At 41.3% G+C, this 21,809-nt stretch overlaps 1 protein-coding gene across 2 annotated transcripts in view; it reads right to left on the bottom strand.

Annotated features, from left to right (window-relative positions):
• Window positions 1-21,809, bottom strand: part of cblb (Cbl proto-oncogene B, E3 ubiquitin protein ligase) — a 184,406-nt gene that overhangs the window by 81,246 nt on the left and 81,351 nt on the right. For both annotated transcript variants that reach the window (XM_086006910.1, XM_086006911.1), the window contains exon 2: window positions 1,141-1,287. In XM_086006910.1, the coding sequence (XP_085863036.1) occupies window positions 1,141-1,287 (147 nt within the window). The remainder of the gene's footprint in view (window positions 1-1,140; window positions 1,288-21,809) is intronic.

Below are 21,809 nucleotides of genomic sequence, written 5' to 3'. Positions count from 1 at the left end.
GAATGTCCAAGCTACTGCCGTTGGGCCACATGAAGCCATGCTGAGTTTTGAATATTTACATTTCTTAAGCTGCTGATTTCATCTGCTTGAGTTCTGCAGACCTAGAATGGGCTGCTCCATCACTGATGTATTTAGGATTTAACCAACAATGATGGAGCAGTCTTTTCCAAACTGGCAATCCTGCAAAATGCAAGGCGGCAAAAACAGTGGAGCAAGAAATAGAATAAAACATTTTGCAGGAGGATGACAGCACCAGTCAACATAGCTAACATCAAGAACTAGTGTATCTAAATTTAGTACCTAATTTTGTTTTTATTACATAACTGATTTGAAAAGAGAGCCTGCAAAAGCAAATGTACTTCTGTGTATTTAGTTACATAAAATTATTAATTCAGCAGAGGTTGTTGGTGGATAATAATGGATTCCAAACAGCAAAAAATGCTTCAAAATGAACAATGAATGCTGTATTTTAATGTTTGGCCTCTAAATATTTATTTGTGGATTATGGTGGCCTCTTATTGCATCTTATCTGTAAATCTACTGTTGCAGTGATGACGAAGCCAAGCGTTGAAGTATGAAATACTGAAAAGGTCAAACCAGAGAAGATAATCTCAACGTATTGGAGAAATCTACAGAAGTAGCAGCGGACATTTATTGCTCCACATAAAAAGCAGCAACAAAAGCATGTCACAATGTTATTTATTTTAACTGCACGACAATGCATAGCAGTTTGGTAACACCAATTTTTATGCACTACAAACACTTGGGCAATTTATTTGCTATTATGGACAGTTGCTAAAAAATGTAAACTGGCCTAACAGAGAAGTAGCTAACAGGATGAAAGTCATCTCAAGCTCTGCTGGCTGTAAGGGTACCAAGTGAAATAAGTAGTTTCAACTCAATTAGTCATGAGCATGGATCCACCGCACAACTGTATGCAAAATTTGGTACAAATTACCACTCAAGTCTTACTCAAACTAGCCATTAGGATAAACTTTAAGAAAAACTCACTGGTGCAGTAAGAGGTGCTATTGAGGTTAAGAAACACCACACCACGCTGGACGTGCTTCATGGCGACACTAAAATGAAAAAGCACTCCATTTTCTATCACTTAAGAAAAAGCTTTACGGTCATACTTACTTATCATCAAAAGCCCGTTTCCAAAATTCAGCAGCATCTGCCTTTGTGATGCGAAAGTTGTCACCCTGAAAGTGGCCAGAAGGGAAGATGGCCTTGATTTCTGCAAGCATGTGGCTAAAGATGAGTGACAGCTTTGTAAGATTCCTCCTAGGGAAAAAAAAAAGCAGCACATCAGAAGACAAGATATTTCAATCCACCTCCAAAGCAGAAATCTATACACCATCTAACACTTGGAAATTGCAGAAAACTCAAGAAGAGCACACAAGAGCTCTGCAATTTTCAAATTCCATCCATTAATGGAGGAAACGGAGTTAAAAAGATCATGGCACGGTCATTTCAGACAGAGAGGCATAGTGGGCCACCAGCCTATACTGTACACTCTAGATTTAAAAAAAACTTAGGCCTGAACACTATCACAATGAAACTAAAAATTCATATCCAATGTTACATTTATAGGTCACTGAGGCATAGGCCTTGTAATCTTGACCACTCCATGTAAAGTACAGATTGGCTCACATGTTTGAAAAGAGTACAAATATGACTTAAATGGAGGATCATACCATCTGAAGCAGGAAAATTTAAACCACAACTCAGAGATTCCTAAAGTTTAAATTACTAGATATTTAAATTGTAATCCATCTCATTTCCACACAACAAACATATTGACCTAGATGGACTCCCATTTGTGTCTCAATATTACTGGACTTCTCAGAAACCATTACTCAAGTGATAAGAACATAAGCATTAGGAGCAGGAGTCGGCCATTCAGCCCCTCAAGCCTGCTCCGCCATTCAATAAGATCATGGCTGATCTTCTGCCTCCATTCCACTTTCCCGCCCAATCCATATCCCTTGATTCCTCTAGAGTCGGTCTATCTCTCTATTTCAACCTTGAATATACAGTATGTTTCACTGTTACTACTTGGAACAAGGAAAAGGTTACTGCTCTGAAAGAACAGGGTTTTTGGAAGCTTCTTGATAATAAAAACTAAAAATAGTAATCAGAAATGCTTAATATCCTTGCGTATTAGAAATTTTTTATGTTGGATTAAAATATTGAACAAGAGGCAAAGCAATGAAGATGTTCAGACTTCCTAAATTAGGATTCTAATAAGTGGCCCTTTTAAAGAATACAAGGTGGCAGTTCTCATCTGTTTAACTCCAATGGAAAAAATTATCACGATAGCAAAATACTGCAGATGTTGGAAATCCGAAATAACAACAGAAAATGCTGGAAAAACTCAGCAGGTCAGGCAACATCCGTGGAGAGAAATTTGAGTTGACGTTTCGGGTTTGACCCTTCTTCAAAACTGGAGAGAAAAGGAACTAGATCGAAGGCAGGGCTGCGATCGGACAAAAGAATAAAAGAACCAAAAGAAGTAAAAGAGATTAGAAGCTAGACGAGATGGTAATAGGCTGGGATTAGGTGTAAAGTGTACTGGCAGGGCAAGATAGCTGCCAGGTGTGAGAGAGAAACAAAAGGAAAGGGGGGGGGGGAGGAAAGGAGTGGAAAAATATAAGTAAAAATGAAATAGGGGCCGAGGTTATGATCTGAAATTGTTGAACTCGATATTGAGACCGGAAGGCTGCAAAGTGCCTAATCGGAAGATGAGGTGCTGTTCCTCGAGTTTACGTTGAGCTTCCGTGGAACAGTACAAGAGGCCAAGGACGGTGAGGTCCGAGTGGGAATGGAGCGGTGAATTGAAATGACAGGCGACCGGAAGCTCGGGGTCACCCCTTACGGACTGAACGGAGGTGTTCCGCAAAGCGGTCACCCAATCTGCGTTTGGTCTCCCCAATGTAGAGGAGACCGCATCGTGAGCAGCGAATACAGTATACTAGATTGCGAGAAGTACAAGTAAATCGCTGTTTCACCTGGAAGGGGTGTTTGGGGCCCTGGACAGTGGGGAGGGGGGGAGGTATAGGGGCAGGTGTTACATCTCCTCCGCTTGCACGGGAAGGTGCCAGGCGAAGGGGAAGGGCTGTTTGGGGTGATAGAGGAGTGGACTAGGGTGTCTCGGAGAGAGCGGTCCCTGCGGAATGCTGAAAGGGGAGGGGAGGGGAAGATACGTTTGGTGGTGGGATCACTTTGGAGGTAGCGGAAATGCCGGAGGATGATCCGTTGAATGTGGAGGCTGGTGGGGTGAAAGGTGAGGACAAGGGGAACCCTATCGTGGTTCCGGGAGGGAGGGGCAAGGGTGAGGGCAGAGGTGCGGGAGATAGAACTGACACGGTCGAGGGCAGTGTCCACCACGGTAGAGGGGAACCCTCGGTTGCGGAAAAAGGAAGACATGTCTGAAGCACTGGTGTGGAAGGTGGCATCGTCGGAGCAGATACGGCGGAGGCGGAGAAACTGGGAGAATGGAATAGAGTCCTTACAGGAAGCGGGGTGGGAGGAAGTGTAGTCCAGGTAGCTGTGGGAGTCAGTGGGCTTGTAGTAAATATTGGTCGATAACCTATCCCCAGAGATGGAGAAGGAGAAGTCGAGGAAGGGAAGGGAAGAGTCAGAGATGGACCATGTGAAGGTGAGGGAAGGGTGGAAATTGGAGGCAAAGTGAATGAAATTGTCAAGTTCGGGGCGAGAGCAGGAAACGGCACCGATACAGTCATCAATGTATCGGAAAAAGAGGTGAGGGAGGGGACCCGAGTAGGACTGGAACAAAGATTGTTCCACATAGCCCACGAAAAGGCAGGCATAGCTAGGACCCATGCGGGTACCCATGGCAACACCTTTGATTTGGAGGAAATGAGTGGAGTTAAAGGAGAAGTTGTTCAATGTGAGAACAAGTTCAGCCAGGCGGAGGAGGGTCGTGGTGGATGGGGACTGGTCGGGCCTCTGTTCAAGGAAGAAGCGGAGTGCCCTCAGGCCATCCGGGTGGGGGATGGAGGTGTAGAGGGATTGTACGTCCATGGTGAAAAGGAAGCGGTTGGGGCCAGGAAACTGGAAACTGTTAAAGTGGCGGAGGGCGTCCGAAGAGTCGCGGATGTAGGTGGGAAGAGACTGGACAAGGGGAGAAAAGATAGAGTCAAGATAGGAAGAGATAAGTTCCGTAGGGCAAGAACAGGCTGAAACGATGGGTCTACCAGGGCAGTCCTGTTTGTGGATCTTGGGAAGGAGGTAGAAGCGGGCTGTGCGGGGTTGGGGAACTATGAGGTTGGTGGCAGCGGGGGGGAAGATCTCCAGAGGAGATGAGGTCAGTGACAGTCTTGGAAACGGTGGTTTGATGTTCGGTAGTGGGGTCATGGTTACAATACTATTTCTTTTGCAGAAAGTTTAGAAAGCACCATTCAATCCTCAAATGCAGGTACTGTACTCTGCATTTTCATCAGCAGGTGTGGCTCAGATTAGTGTTTTAAATAAAATCTGAAATACTGAATATTCAATAAAAACTGAAAAGAATTCAAGGAGATTTAGAAATCTAAATTTATAGCATTCTCCATTTTTTCTTGCATTATAACAGATTTTCTAAAACCTGTGACCAAGACTACCAAGCTACAGTAACAAAATTAAGCACATCTGTTGCTGAAGCCCCATTCTGTGGGATCGCATTGGCCTGGTCTTGTGTGACATGTTTTATTGTGAAAGTTTATATACACACAAGCGTGTACATGTATGTGTGTATACATTTCCACCTGCCACAGCAATGAAATGGCCCCAACTAAAGTCACTAATGGCATTCTGCATAACTGTGACCACTATGCATTATCCTTCCTCATCCTCTCTGCAGCTTTTGCCCACACAACCTTCCTCCAAAGCTTTCCCTCCATTGTTCAGCTCAGTGGGACTGTCCTACCTTGGTTCCATTCTTACCTATCTGATCGTAGCTAATGCATTCCAGCAATAGCTACAATTTCCACTCCCGTACAATCACCTCCAAAGTCCCCCAAGGAATTATCCTTGGCCACTTCCTCATCTACATGCTGCCTCTATGCAATATCATCGCAAGCATGGGGGTCAGCTTCCCCATGTACGTGGATAACACCCAGTCACCTGTCGCTGTCTCTGTCACCTTCAGACTCTTATTCCAAAGCTCTCCTGGCTGTACTTCCACCCTCCACCCTCTAAACTTTCAAAACTCTGCTGTCTGCATTCTATCCTGCACAAAGTCTCACTCACTAATCACCCCTGTCCTCGGTAACCTACACTGGCTCCCTCCCCAGCGCCTCCAATTTAAAAGTCTCATGTTTAAATCCCTTTGTGACCTCACCCCTCACTAGCTCTATAACCTCCTCCAGTCCTACAACCCCCTCTCTCAAACACTCCGCGTGGGTGAGCATTCCATCCATCTTTCTAGCACGTAATTCAAGGAAAGGATAATCCTGTTCACTCCATGCATGATATTTAAAAGTTTTAGGTCAGAGTAGGTATGCGCCTACTCCACACTAAATGCAAATTTTTTTTAAAGTGTGTTTGGAGAAGGTGAGATTGTAACATGGTCTTCAGCAAGAAGTAATGACCCAACTGGCCTGGGACGACTGGTTCCTCTTTCCCAGAGTCTTATTCACAATGGCCTCTCTTGTTTCCCTCATGCACCTGCAGGGGAGTTATCCCCAGTGTCCAAGCCAATATTTATTCCTCAATCAACATCACTAAAATAGATTATCTGCTCATTATCACATTGCTGTTTGTGGGAGCATGCTATATGCATACTGGCTGCTGCGTTTCCTACATTACAACAGGAGCTACACTTCAAAAGTACTTCAGTGGCTGTAAAGCGCTTTGGGACATCGGGTGGTCGTGAAAAGCGTTATATAAATGCAAGTCTTTCTTTTCTTTCTTTCTGAGCTCACTTGACACTCTCAGGCTCTTCTGCCAACATACAGCTAGAGTCTAGTGTGAAGTCTCCATGTTAATTTTACTCTTTTTTTAAATTTCCCAAGAGTAAAAGGAACTGTTGGAAGATGGGCCTAACAAAGTCAACAGAATTTAGAGCAGATGGATGGATTGAAGCTGGAAGAGTTTAAGCACAGTGAGACAAGTGACCCATGGACACTCGGAACTGGAGGCAGGAGTAGGGAAGCTGTTAAGCTTGCAGAATTCAAGATGCAAGAGAAGACTGAAAAAGTTCAGAGGACTTGAAGAATCTGCATGGGGTGGGGGAGGAGCGATGGAGTGGGAGAGGTTGCAGGACTATGCAGCAGCCCAGTGTGTCAAGATATAAGTGCAAATCACTGCCTAGGAGCACCAGGTGTACATTCACCACCAGTGCTGGGAGCTGGGGTTATTTGTTGTTGATTAGGGTCTGTGGCAGTACCCTAAAACATAGCCGTCAGAACTACAGATGGTTCAAGGTCCCCACCAATGACACATTAGGACTCAGCAGCACGGCGTAGCCAAGAACAAAACCCCTTTACTTCTTATCCAAAAGCAGTACGACGGAACATCACTAGATTTTTATAAATGCAATTGTTCTCATCATAATGTGAGCCTGCGGCAATAAAATAACTTGTTATTTTGGCTGCACACTTAGCTACAAATGCAGTTCTGGATCAGCTGACTACACTGGCTACGAGGTCAAAGTCTATATGTAGAGATACAAAAGATTACCAACTCACTGCTACAAGTGTACAACTTCTAGCTCTTTATCTTGATCAAACCATCACATTTTTGTAAAATTTACCTTGTGATCAATCTTAAACTCATACATACATATCAATTGCAGAGATATACTGACTGACTTTGGATACTGTGGTTTTGTTTCTTCTTTAATGTGTTTAGCACAACACATCAACAAGAAATTGAGAATAATGGTGCCCGGCACTTTTTAAAAAAATGATACTGTACATGTAAACATTTCAATGAGGCTGCTTACAATGTTGGAAAATCACAAGTGAGCTTTTCCAGGGTTCTGATTTCACTATACCTCTTGGATCAAAGGGGCAATGCAACTTGAAAATGAAAAGTAAACAGTGAAGAAGTTTTACAAATTAAACATTTTGGCTGTTGCCAGAAAATCTACTGTAGCTTGATTATAAAAAGAGACCTTGTTTAAATGCATGAAGTAAACCCATGTACATGCCAATTAGTCTGTTGTTCACTTTTTACTTTCTAATTCAAGGCACTAATGTAAATTTACCCATTTTTGGTGTGTTCATATCACTTGTGTGTTGCATAAATAGTGCAGAGAGTATGTGAAGGTCCTGGGGCAAAAAATATTTTCTTATACTGTATAGATAATCATAAATGAAAGGAATGTGGGAAAGTTTGAGCAGACTGCAGAAACTTTAGGTCTACAGCACAAAGCTGCCTCAACTTTGGCATGTGTTGCATACTTCATCAGCATGTGGAGAGGGCATACAAACAAACTGTGGGAAATGGAAATATCTTCACAGTACAGGAGGCATTGTAATTCATACACACAGGCTGTGGTACAATCTCATGTCTAAGACGTGTCATTTTGGTAACACCACAGCTCCTTGAATAGATGGAAAGTAGGAAAGTATTTGATCTGATAGTACTATACCCTTCCAACAGAGAAACAAATACAGTATGCAGGAAGCACTGCACTGGAATGGTCTATGTGGCACGTGTGCCTGTGATTAATGAATGGTTCCAATTCTTGGAAGTAGGGGCCAAGAAAGAGTGGAGCGATTTCATCCCCTTCAGCATAATCCTTGTGGCATCACACACTGCTGCTAAATGTTATAGCCCTCCCAAAACTATTTTTCTGGGGCAAAATGCTGACACAGGTCACTACAGAACCAGCAGGAACACAGTTATGGAAAATAATGTTCCAGAAAGACCACACTAGCTTTCAAATAATTTTTGCTAGGATTTTTGCGATTAGTGACATTGCATTTGATGGTTTATAAAAAAAGTAAACTTTATGGTGTAACACAACTTAATTGCAGAATTAAATTAATCTACAAATGGGAACCTCAAAATCTGAGGTATTGGCAAGTTTAGAATCACGGTGATAAAATCAAATGGGGTACTGCAGTGCCACCAAAAGAAGCTTTTGCACAATGTTTTGGGCAAATTCACCAGGTGGTATGTTACTCAGCCATATAAACCAGGGAGGTTTCAAATTTAACTCTTATGTTGAGTTAGCTGATCTCAGAGTGCTGGTAGAGGCACTGCAATTAGTCTCAGCACTTCTAATCAAATAAGGTTCCTGATCGCTATCCAGTGATCCCTGCTGGAAAAGTGCGCATGTATAAATGTCAGATGAGGACATGTCAAGTCAACAGTCTTCCAATGCGCACTGTCTAGACTCGTCCACTAAGAATATTTACTTGCGTGAGGTACTGGAGGACTGCAACAACCACTGGAATCATAAACCGTGAGGAGGTAAAAGGGCATTTTTTATTTTATATAAAGTAGATATCACTGAATGATGACTGTGATCTCGGTCCCACGACTCTTTCTCCATGCTGCGATATAGGTCACTGGACCCCTAATCCAATGGAGAGCAATTGACCAATTTGTGCGATTAGTGGAGCTCTTAGGGGTTTGTACCTTTCTAATGGTTATAGAAAAATTGGTGTAATTCATAAATGAGATTTCTTTAGAAACAAATTTTGTACCAGTCTATTTTTCCCCTATACACAATTCCTGAAGAGTCTCTCGCTTCTCATTTTCCCCTCCAATACTAAAACAAAATCAAACAGGCTGTTGTGATCACTCCTTGGATCATAGCATAAATGGAAAAAAAACATATTTTATATAGATACCGTCTGAATAAAAATATTCATCAGAAAAGAATGTGTGCATGAGCCTAGATTCCTGCCCCCTACATCTTACACAGTTTAGTTAATTAGAAGAGATGGATAATGGGAAGTTTTGCTGGTCACAAGGGGTGCTCACATTTTGGAAGATTGCACTGTAGCTGAACTCATCGAGATGGAAGTCAAATATTTCAACTCCTAACCATGACCAGTTCAATTATCAGTCATCCATTCCAAAATTAAAATTTAATCTTAAATATAATGCAAGGCATAAGTAGGCCAGAGTCGATTCTCTAAAAGCTGGTTTCCTTATACATGCATCTGCACGTGAATGCCTGGTAAACCACAACCTGGCCACCAAAACCTTTGCCTGCCTTGTAACGACATAACTGACCTCAGCTTCCCATAAACTACTGCGCATTAATTTGACTACATTTGGTTGTTTTTGAGAGTACATCTTTTTATACAAATACTACAACTATATCTTTATTAAGAAATATTTTGTATGGTCGAATGACTGAAAAGCACCAATCCACAAATCGTCATAACTATGAGAAATTAAAACTAAGTCTAAGGAAATAGAAATTTGATCAAACTAGGGAGGATTTCTCCAACAGTAAATCTGGATCCTCTGCGGAGCTCAGAGCTTTTGAATTCATTTAAACCCCGAGAAGACGACAAATTTTCACTCGGATTAAACTAATTTTAAGTCAATTTTCTAATGTTATTACATCTTGGAAAATATACTGAAATTTAGCAGATGAAATAGAACAAATTCATTGACATTTTGTAGAAATACATTGAGGATCTGAATAAGAAAAATGATCAACAACTTGAAGTACATTCAGTGCCCTGTACAGATGCACATGAAAGTGAATACCAGAACATATGTATTACATTTTTCAGACAATATTGTACATCAACTGTTTAAAAAAATGTTTTAGGTCTCCTGTTTATTAAGCAGTGTATCACCAGCCTTCAAAATCATGTCTCTATGCAGTACTGTAAAATCGCTCACACTTGCAAAATGTCTTTTTTTCTATTAAAATCTACACCACATTTGACAAAGTGGCACACAGGAGGCTTGTTAAGACGATGAAAGTGCATGGAATTAAGGGAAAGTGGTGGTGTGGAACTGACTCAGTGACAGGAAGCAGAGTGTGGTGGTGATGCATGTTTTTCAGACTGGGAGGTGATTTGCAGTGGTGTTCCCCAAGGGTCAGTTTTGGGTCCATTCAGTTTTGAGGCTGGACCAGACGGTTTTCAACCTTGGTATCATATTTAACCCCGAGGTGAGCTTCCAACCACATATCTGCACCATCACTAAGACCGCCTATTTCTACCTCTAACATTGCCCGACTCTGCCCCTGCCTCAGCTCATCTATTGCTGAAACCCTCATCCATGCCTTTGTTACCTCGACTTGACAATTCCAACACACTCCTGGCCGGCCTCCCACATTCTCAGTAAACTTGAGGTTATCCAAAATTCTGCTGCCTGCATCCTAACTCACACCAAGTTCACCCATCACTCCTGTGCTCGCTGACCTACATTGGCTCCTAGTTAAACAACGCCTAATTTTAAAAATCCTCATCCTTGTTTTCAAATTCCTCCATGGCCTCGCCCCTCCCTATTTCAGTCATCTCCTCCAGCCCTACAACCCTCAGAGATATCTGCGCTCCTCCAATTCTGGCCTCTTGAGCATCCCCGATTTTAATCATTCCACCATTGCTGGCTATGCTTTCAGGTGCCAAGGCCCTAAGCTCTGGAGTTCCCTCCCTAAACTTCTCGACCTCTCTTTCTTCCTTTAAGACGCTCCTTAAAACCTACCTCTTTGACAAAGCTTTTTGTCATCTGCCCAAATATCTCTTTATGTGGCTCGGTGTCAGATTTTGTCTGGTAACACTCCTATGAAGCGCCTTGGGATGTTTTACTACGTTAATGGTGCTATATAAATACAAATTGCTGTTGATGTATTACTCATCAATTTTTATAAATGACCTAGACTCAGGTGTAGGGAGCAGCATTATAATGTTTGCAGATGATATGAAACTTGGCAATGTAATAGGTAGTGATGAGGATAGTTGTAGACCTCAGGATGATATACACAGGATGGTTAAATGGGCAGAAACGTGACAGATGGGAGTTCAATGTGGGGAAGTGTGAAGTGATGCACTTTGGGAGGACTATTATGGAAAGACAGTATATTATAAATGGCACGATTTTGAAAAGTGTAGTTGGTGTCCATATACACAAATCCTTAAAGGTGGCAAGGCAAGTTGATTAGGTGGTTAAAAAAGCATATGGTTTACTTCAGTTTATAAATAGAGCCAGAGAATAGGAAAGTAAAGAGATCATGCTTCATAAATCACTGGTTAGGCCTCAGCTGGAGTATTGTGGACAATTCTGGGAACCACACTTCAGGAAAGATGTAAAGGCCTTAGAAAGGGTACAAAGGAGGTTTATCAGGATGTTATCAGGGATGAGGGACTTCAGTTATGAGGAGATGCTGGAAAAGTTAGGACTGGTCTGCTTGGAACAGAGAAGGTTAAGAGGTGAGCTAATAGAGGTATTCAAGATGAGAGATTTTGATAGAGCCGATAGAGAAAGGCTGCTTCCTCTGAGTGGGTCAATAACCAGAGGTCAGAGATTTACAATCATTGGAAAAACATCTCGAGGGGAGAGGAGGTGAATTTTTTTCCACTCAGTTTTCACGATCTGGAACACTGTACCCGAAAAGGTGGTGGAAGCTGATTCCATCAATAATTTTAAAAGGGAGTTGGACAGGTACTTGAGGATGAGGAACTTACAGGGTTACAGACAAAAAGCAGGGATGTGGGACTGAGCATGACTGCTCTTTCAAAGAGCTGGCACAGGCACGACGGGCCGAATGACCTCCTTCTGTGCTGTAAGTTTCTATGATTTGAAAACCTACAAGCCAAAAACTAGTTTAGATTTTTAAAAAGTACCTATTTCAAAGTCATTGTTCAGATAATGGAATGGTAAGAAATTTTCAAAATTCTCCATGTTGAGGTAGTGAATATCAGTAAGTTACTTTACAATGGAGGCATTATAATCCAGCTCTGTTATCCATCATCCAAATATGCACTTTTCAGCAATTGCCCCAAGATAGTAAATCAGGATTAGAAACCCTGACTGACTTGATTTTTATTTCTCCACTATGGACACTGAGGAGACTGTAAAAGGAAAGATTTACATTTATGCAACACCTCATGACATTCCTCAAACATCTCAAGGTGCAGCACATAGAATGAATTACGCTGAAGTGCAGCGACTGTGTTAGGTCGACAAGTGTAACCACTTTGCAAACAAGTTCTCGCACATAGCAGAGAGAGAAATGATTAATTAATTTATTTTTGGTGGTGTTGGTTGAGGGAGAAATGTTGGCCAGGTCTCTGCACAGTATCATGGGATCTTTAATGTCCACTAGAACAGACATGTACTTCAGGTTATCGTCTCATGCAAAGGATGGCACCGGTAACAGTACTGGTAAAAGATATCAGTGCTGGAAAGGAATGTAAGCCTGGAATATATGCAGAAATGCTAGAGTAAGGTTGAACCAACCACTCAGTGAGAGCATGAGCAACCGACCCAAGCTGAAACTCAAACAGTAAAGATCCCAGCAGCACTCCATCTGAGGCTAGCTGTATTTCTTCTTAACGCACTTCTGAAATGTGTTCCTACAATGGCTCAGTGAGCAAGTGATACAGTGCAAAGTTATATAGACCAAGAAGAGTCTATGGAAAGTTTGCAGATCTCCGGTGAGGCAGTATCTAGGGCACTAAAATTACCTTGATCCTTTGGCGAGTGGAGGGGAGAAAGGAAGAAGAGGAGGAAAAAAAGCTGCAAAGTTTTTGTCCATACTATCTAGTTGGAAACTAAGAGCAAAATTTTTTTTTGCCGGAACTTACAAATTCAGTGGGAGTGCAACACGGGTGATATCGGATTGGCCGTCACTGATGGGAAGCAAAAATTGGGCGGGGTGTACAATAGGCAGCCAATCAAATATCACCCGTTTTACGCCCCTGCCAAAGTTGAACGTTCCAACCAATGAGGGCAGGACTAGGTGTTTTGCGATTCCTCTCCCCATGTAGACAAAAATCCAGACAATACTTGTAATTTTAGGTACACAAATATAAAATGCCCACTTGGGGAGGATACGAGAGGATCTCACTCTCCAGTGCTCCACAAACAGCTTAAGGAGATACAAGGGGAGAAAACAGATTAGGATGGGAGGGGGAAGAATTTTTGAATGGAACTTCATTTCACATGATCATGATGTCATGATTAACAAAATAGAAATATTAAAAAAAAACAAGATTCTATTTTCTTTCTCACTATTTTTAAATTGTTAATTTTGGCATATAACAGCATATGAATTTAATTTATAGGGATTTAAATTTAGATTTGTCCACAGTTTGAATTTCAGACTTAAGAACCAGTCTATCAGATTGTTACAGAAAATATTCTACTGGCCCAGAGCTAAATATAGTAGTTCCAAAACCTCAAACCTTGTGGATTGCTGGCAGAGGGTATAATGTAGATTTTACAAGCTGCAATAAGGCAAACACTAACTCACCTTCAAAAGACCATTTCAGGAAATATGATATGCGCCAGTACCATCAAAGCAAGCAACAATATTAAGGAGAATACTGATGCCACACAGAATAATCTTTAGTCTCAATTCCAATCAGTATCTCACAAGTATAAAATAATTATAAAACAATGTAAATCAAACACATAATCAATGCAGAAGTATCTCTACAGTTACTGGAAACTTATCTGCTGGGGAAAAAAGTGGATGACAACATACAGTCCAAAGATGTGCAGGTTAGGTTGATTTGGGTTGATTTGGCTATGATAAATTGACCCTTAGTGTTAGGGGATTAAATATACGTGGGGTTACGGGGATCGGGTGGGATATGTGTCGGTGCAGGCTCGATGGGCTGAAATGGCCTCTATCTGCACTGTGAGGATTCTGTGATTCTGTGATACTAAGCATGGATTCACAAGTTCCAACTCGAATTGTACATCTTGACTGAACTGTCAAGGGGCTGGGTAGACAAAGACAGGGGAAAAAATAAGCAGGACAGTCACCCTGCTCCATTCTCACATACCTCCAGGAGGCCAGTGGCAAAGCAGCACACAGAAGCCTGCAGTGTTCGAAGAGGTAATGTCTGTCTTTTTGATAAAACATCTCCATTTTACGGCAAATAAACTAGTACTTTAATTGTCCATAACAATATTCTGTACCGTATTATGGTATTTTACACTATAATCAGGTTTACTAAGAAAAGTTGGAATAGCAGAATAAGCCATTTTAAGGAAATCTGGTTTTCTTAAATAGCAATTATGATTCTACCACAGATATTAAAATGATGTAGTAACTTTGGCAGAAGACAGGAAACCAGTGTGGAATACTTTCTACCATGACATAAACACTATACTTAAGTTTTTAGTCATCTGAAGAACACAACCCACCCTTTCCAGGGAAGTGGTGGATTACCTACCATTAATGCCAACTCAACATGGACATTTTTCAAATTATATTTTGCTGAAGACTAATGTCCCATGACATAGCAGAAATTAAATAGTTATCAAAATACAGTTTAACTACTCTAAAAAAAAAAAAAAAAAAATTAAAAATTACGCATATCAGTGTCTCGACTACTGAAAGAATAACAACACCAAGATGATAGCGGTGGGTAGCTTCACATAAGCTCTCTGAAATTCTGTGTTACTTGAAAGAAAAATGGAAGAGAGATGGCAGAGGCAACATATGAAAGTGAGAAACGGCAGGTCTATCTTTAATATTATGCATAACTAAATAGAAGCTTTACATATTTGTAAGAAATGTAGAATATATGAACAGCAAGAGGCGGCATGATATGAAGCTCAGACGAGCGATGAATGGGCAGATCAGATACACCTACTACACACAGAGGATGCTAAATCTTTGGAATGCATTGCCCAGGGAGGCAATCAAAGCTGATGTGAGTAATTTTATGAGGGAGTTGGACAGGCATTTGGCAAGAAAAATCAATGGAGAGATATAGGTAGTGAATTCTGTTTTTGAACTCTGGGACCAGCCAAATGGATGGGCCACAATGATCTTTGCCAGTCCGAAACATTGTTATGTTCCCAAGAGTTTCCTGGTTGTGAAATGAAAACAAAACAAAATCAGTGAAGCTTCAACATCTGTAACAATGAAACAATTAGAAGTCACATGTCAGCTCCATGGAGTGGTAGTCAGCTTCAATCCTCCACTCTAATAAGGATTGCTCTTATAGAATCCTAGAATTTTACAGCACAGAAGGAGGCCATGTGGCCCATCATGTCCGTGCCGGCCGAATAAAGAGCTATCCAGCTCTTGGTCCGTAGTCCTGTAGGTTACGGCACATCAAGTGCATATCCAAGTACTTTATAAATGTGACGAGGGTTTCTGCCTCTACCACCCTTTCAGGCAGTGAGTTCCAGACCCCCACCACCCTCTGGGTGCAAAAAGTTCTCCTCAACTCCTCCCTAATCCTTCTACCAGTTACTTTAAATCTATGCTCCCTGGTTATTGACCCCTCTGCTGAGGAAAATAGGTCCTTACTATCCATTCTATCTAGGCCCCTCATAATTTTATACACCTCAATTAAGTCACCCCTCAGCCTCCTCTGTTCCAAAGAAAACAACCCCAACCTATCCAATCTTACTCATGCCAAAAATTCTCCAGTCCTGGCAACATCCTCATAAATCTCCTCTGTACCCTCTCTAGTGCAATCACATCTTTCCTGTAATGTGGTGACCAGAACTGTATGCAGTACTCTAGCTATGGCCTAATGTTTTATGCAGTTCAAGCATAACCTCCCTGCTCTTATATTCTATGCTTTGGTTAGTAAGGAAAGTATCCCATATGCCTTGTCTACCTGTCCTGCTACCTCAGGGATCTGTGGACATGCACCCAAAGGTCCCTCTGTTCCTCCACACTTCTCAGTATCCTACTATTTATTGTGTATTCCCTTGCCTTGTTAGCCCTCCCCAAATGCATTACCTCACACTTCTCTGGATTGAATTCCATTTGCCACTTTTCTGCCCATTGATATCTTCCTGCAGTCTATAGCTTTCTTCCTCATTATCAACCACACAGCCAATTTTTGTATCATCTGAAAACTTCTTAATCATGCCCCCTACATTGAAGTCTAAATCATCGATATATACCACAAAAAGCAAGGGACCTAATACTGAGCCCTGCAGAACCCCACTGGAAACAGTCTTCCAGTCACAAAAACACTCGTCGACCATTACCCTTTGCTTCCTGCCACTGAACTAATTTTGGAGCCAACTTGCCACTTTCCCTTGGATGAGGGGCTTTTACTTTTCTGACCAGTCTGCTATGCGGGGCCTTGTCAAAAGCCTTGCTAAAATCCATGTAGACTACATCAAATGCGCTACCCTCATTGACCCTCCTTGTTACCACCTCAAAAAATTCAATTAAGTTAGTCAGACATGACCTCCCCTTAACAAATCCATGCTGACTGTCCTTGATTAATCCGTGCTTACTAAATGACGATTAATACTGTCCCTCAGAATTTTTCCAATAATTTGCCCACCACCGAGGTTAGGCTGATTGGTCTGTAATTACTTGTTTAAAAAGGGAGAAAGGGCTAGACCAACGGTACAATGTAAGCAGTCCTCCAGTACCACACCTGTAGCCAGAGAGGATTGGAAAATGATGGTCAGAGCCTCCGCTATTTCCTCCCTTGCTACTCTTAACAGCCTGGGCTACAATTCCATCCGGGCCTGGTGATTTATCTACTTTCAAAGATGCTAAACCACTCAATATTTCCTTCTCACTATGTTTATCTCATCTAATATTTCACACTCCTCTTCAACTACAGTATCTGCATCGTCCCTCTTTTTTGTGAGGACAGATGCAAAGTATTAATTAAGAACCATACCCACGTCTTCCGCTTCCACACACAGGTTACTTTTTTGGTCTCTAATAGGCCCTACTATTTCTTTTGTTAGCCGCTTGCTCCTTATGTATTTATAAAGCATTTTGGGGTTTTCCTTGATTTTACTTGCCAATATTTTTTCATGCCCTCTTCTTGCTTTCCTAATTTCCTTTTTAATTTCACCCCTGCACTTTCTATAATCCTCTCGGCTTTCTGCAGTATTTAGCTCTCTGTATCCGACATAACCTTCCCTTTTCTGCCTCATCCTACCCTGTATACCCCTCGAGATCCAGGGGGGTCTAGATTTGGGAGTCCCACCTTTTTTCTTTGTGGGAATATATTTGCTCTGAACCCTCACTATCTCCTCCTTGAATGCCTCCCACTGCTCTGACACTGATTTACCTTCAAGTAGCTGTTTCCAGTCCACTTTTGCTAAATCACATCTCAGCTTAATAAAATTGGCCTTTCCCCAGTTGAGAACTTTTACTCCTGGTCTATCTTTGTCTTTTTCCATAACTACACTAAATCTAACTGAATTATGATCACTACCACCAAAATGCTCTCCCCGATACCCTTCCTGTGCTCTCAGCTCACCTGCCCAGCTTCATTCCCTAAAACAAAGTCCAGAACCTTGTTGGGCTTGCTACGTACTGGCTAAAAAGGTTCTCCTGAATGCATTTTAAGAATTCTGCACCCTCTATACTTTTTACACTGATTCTATCCCAGTTAATATTAGGGTAGTTGAAATCCCCTACTAGTACTGCCCTATTCTTGCACATCTCAGAAATTTGCCTGCATATTTGCTCTTCTGTCTCCCTCTGACTATTTGGGGGTCTATAGTATACTCCCAGCAGCATGACTGTCTCTTTTTTATTCATCAGTTCAACCCATATGGCCTCATTTGATGATCCTTCTAACACATCATCCCTCCTCACAGCTGCTGTTAGTGCTCTACTGAAGCAGCAAGACTGAGGGAAGAGCAAGAACCCAACCACAAAGGGGTTGGTGAGAAAAGGTAGAAGGAATCAGAGCGAGAATGGGCCAATAAACATCACAGGATATTAAATACTGACGGTAAACCTTCATGCATATGAACACAAAGGAATTTGTCTCAATTATCGTGGACAAATTTACAGTATGTCAGGTGGAGATCAGCTGCAGTAGTTGAATTGGTTGCTCCCACTCCTCCATCACCATTTTCAAAACAGGGAGACAAACTCTAAACTGGTACCACTTTAGCCATTTAAATTCTATCTTTGAACCCAGGAGGGCTGGCCATATGGGAAAATTACGAGTGTCCCCGTGAATGGTTCAGTGCCCCCCGTGAATGGTTCCGTAGCATTATATTATTGACACCCACCCCCCCCCCCTCCTTTTTGTGAGAATCTTTAAGAATCCCGCATCCTTTTGGGGTAGCCAGTCCACCCTGACTTTGCACTGGTTAATAAGAGCTGGATTTCACCATGTAGGTAATGAAACCTAAGGCTCACATGATTTCAAATATTAAGAAAACAGCAATTTCAAGAGATTTGCTTGAACAGAGACATACCTCTTAACATTATTGCTTGGTCCCAATATTTCTATTTAGCAGAAACATTAAGGCGAATATTGCATTTTTCATCCCAGCATTGAAATTTGGCCCGATTGCATATGGGCTAGCACAAAGGAATGTCAGCAATAGGCCTCACTACGCTTTAACACCCTTCCTATATTCACAAATAAAGCTGCCAGTATCATCTTACCATAAATTCACTATATTCTCCTCTTACTCATTTACTTCTCAAAGGGGTTACTTATACTGGGTACCGTTCCAGAGGTGCTGTCAGCACTCCAGTATCTTGCTCAAGTGAGCCATCGTCAATCTGCGGGTCTGGACAAATAGACTGTAGTCTACTTGACTGCAGAGAAAATCAAATTACAAGCAGCAAAACCCAGAATTTCCCCCCCCCCCCCCCCTGCCCACAGTCCAACCCTGGAACACCATCACCAATTTTAACTTCCCATGTCATTTTGTCAAAATCAACTAACTCAGCACTTACCCAGCTCAAAATAACAACAGAAAATGCTGGAAAAACTCAGCAGGCCAGGCAACATCCGTGGAGAGAGAAATAGAGTCAACGTTTCGGGTCAAAACCCTTCTACAGAACTTACCCAGCTCATGTAGGTGTGTAATTATGAAAATTATAACTTAACATATTTCCCAGTACTGTAATTTGTAGATTACTAGATAAGCTTGCAGAAATTGCAGCATTGATCATCATTGGTTGTGTGTGGCTGTTCTCACGCAATCATATGGAATGCTCCAGCCATATAGCAGCCTGCCACAACACCCATTTCCCACAAAATAATGGACACAATGGGATAAATCTACCTGCAAACATCACATCGATATGCAGTAATTAAAAGTTTTCCGTATAGTGATTATATTTTTGTACTAAAGACACATTTAAAGTGTCACACTATTCTGCTTTATTCAAATAACGTGATTGATCAAATATTGGCAGGTCGGAAGCCATATTGCTTATTCACCCACCCTACAGAACACAATAACACACAAACATTCATTACATCTTAGCATACTTCCACTAACTCTCGTCTCCATGGGTTCTCCCTTGGCTTCTGCTCTGCTCATGAACTCAAATTCTTTTTCTTTCCTTTTACTACTGTGTTAATGCTGTGCCCCTCAATGTTGCTCTTATGATGTCCACACGTTTGTGATTTCCCACCCCATCAAGCCCTTTTAAGCCCTCTGGCACGTGACCTCTGCGCATGCTAAATTGGAAAGTTTTGTGCTTAACTTCATTTTTAATTCTAATCCAACAGCAAAATGAAATCTCAAACCATTTCTAACCCATTTCAGCTGCAAATGTTCCCATTATAAAGCAAAACAAAGGTCACTCTCAGAAGCATTGAAGTTATTACAATTGCTGGTGTAGGGTTCTAATGTAAGTGGGTTGCCCCTTGAATTTATAGCAGTGGACAGCACATTTAAGCATTCCCACTCTGTCCTATCCTGCTTTGGCTTCCTAAACTGTTCCTACAAAGCTCAACCCTAGGTTGTTTTTATTTGTTCATGGGATGTGGGCGTCACTGGCAAGGCCAGCATTTATTGCCCATCTTTCTGCTGGGCCCCGACCTCAGTGACTTCAGACTTTAGCCCCATTTTCTTTCCAGCAGACCTTACATCAATCAGAATAACTCATTGGTGGGAGTCTGAGCCCCTCATGTTCTACTCTGGACCCACTGGATTCACTTGCATTTTATGTTTTAATTTCAGATTTGCTGCATTTGCCTTTTTCCCCCCCCTCTTGTTAATCCCTTTTTTTTTTATAAACTTTTTTGTTTGTGTGGCCCTTCCTCATGTCTTTTCACCCTCCACAACCTGTACATTCTTTTGTTTTTTAATGTCTTTCCATCACTTTATTGATGATCTTTTATATCATCTAACAGTCTTCTATTAAACAGTATGCAAGTAATTTATTCCCTCGGTGATTGGTACACCTATTAATTGTCTTTCCCTTCCCCCCCTTTTCAATTTTACTAAAATGCCCATTTTATCTATCCAGTATTTGGTTTTTAACTGCATATTTAAGAATATGTTCTTCCAAACATTCGTCATTACAAAAATCCCAATAACCTGATTCAGAGTATTCTGTACAGATAAAAGCAAGAGGAAAAGTTTGTTTTGTTTCAATGCAAAAAGGTATGAAACTGCCATTAAAAAGGTTTGAGAATTTTTTAATTTTTTTTAATGATTAAAATACTGACTGCAGCAATCTTCAACCAGAACAAACACATTAAACCACGTACGCTAAATGATTCCTCAAAATACGTCAATACCCTGTCCCACATGCAGAACATCAAAGAAAGCACAAGTCAGGGGTTTTCTTCCATATAATCTGATACACACACTATAACATCGATAATTTCAGCTTTAAGCTACACAGAGAAAACCACTGATCTTCTTGTGTAGATATCACTCATGAGAATACTTCCGAGTGGTCAGGTCCCAAGAGACAGAATGTTTATTCTACAAACCAAACCACTGCTGTGCTCCTTCTGCACAAAATTAGACCTTCAACTCAAAGCACACAAATCAATGTACACAGAATCTGCTTTGAATTTGATCTAGATGAAGTTACTATTTTCATTTGTGTTTCTTTTAAAAGGAAGTTTTTCAAGGGTAGATGATTCCTATCCTACTAAATTTATTAAATTTGCACTTAGAAAAATCTAAATTTACCTTTTTACAATAGGACTTTATTGTAGTTACACAGTGTGCCGTCAGGTCATACAACTACAGTTCAATTCTGAAATTTTTCCACACAACACATTGCGATTTTTCATCGAGCTGTATGCCAAGTGGAGGAGAGACCTTTTGCCTGAAGGACGAAGTCAACTCAAAAGTACAGTATTCATAGGGGCAGCTACCCCCTCGCTCCATTAACTGCAACCGAGGAGAAGAAAGCTGCCAACCACGGCTAGAAGTGTGTGGTGGTGAAATCTTACACAAAGAAGAAAATACTCCCGGTGAAGTCCAAGAAAAATAAATGGCTTCTTTATACAGATCCATTGTTGGGAGCACACTGAATAAAGATATCCATAACAAACAGCCATTGATGAGTTAGTATATTAAATCCCGATTACTGTAGAAAACCCACGTCAGAATTGCTGCTCTTTTAAACCCATGGAGGTGGTAAATTGATGTATTTTTGCACCAAGAAAACCAAATTAAAAGGTCTTTATATTATATTAAACATAATATTAATGAATTAACATGGTTCAATTATTTTGGAATGCTCTGAATACCCTTGCTCAGATCTGTCAGCATTGTAGAAATAACTGGTTAGTCACTGTGGCATTATTGTACCGTCAGCTCCATGCCTGAACAATTGTATTCAGTGGTTCAATGTCTTCACAGTAGGACAAGCATGGTAGACTACTTACTCTTGTAACTGAACTTGGAATGAGCCTTCTGACTGATGTTAGTGTATTTGACTGTGTGTACCCACACTACCAAAGCACTTACATTGGAGGGCA

Source organism: Somniosus microcephalus, chromosome 14 (assembly GCF_052327205.1).
Source record: "Somniosus microcephalus isolate GS21.2 chromosome 14, FLI_Smic_1.0, whole genome shotgun sequence".
NCBI classification, from domain to species: Eukaryota; Metazoa; Chordata; class Chondrichthyes; order Squaliformes; family Somniosidae; genus Somniosus; species Somniosus microcephalus.
Note: the sequence above shows the minus strand (reverse complement) of the source record. Positions and strands in the feature narration are given on the sequence as shown.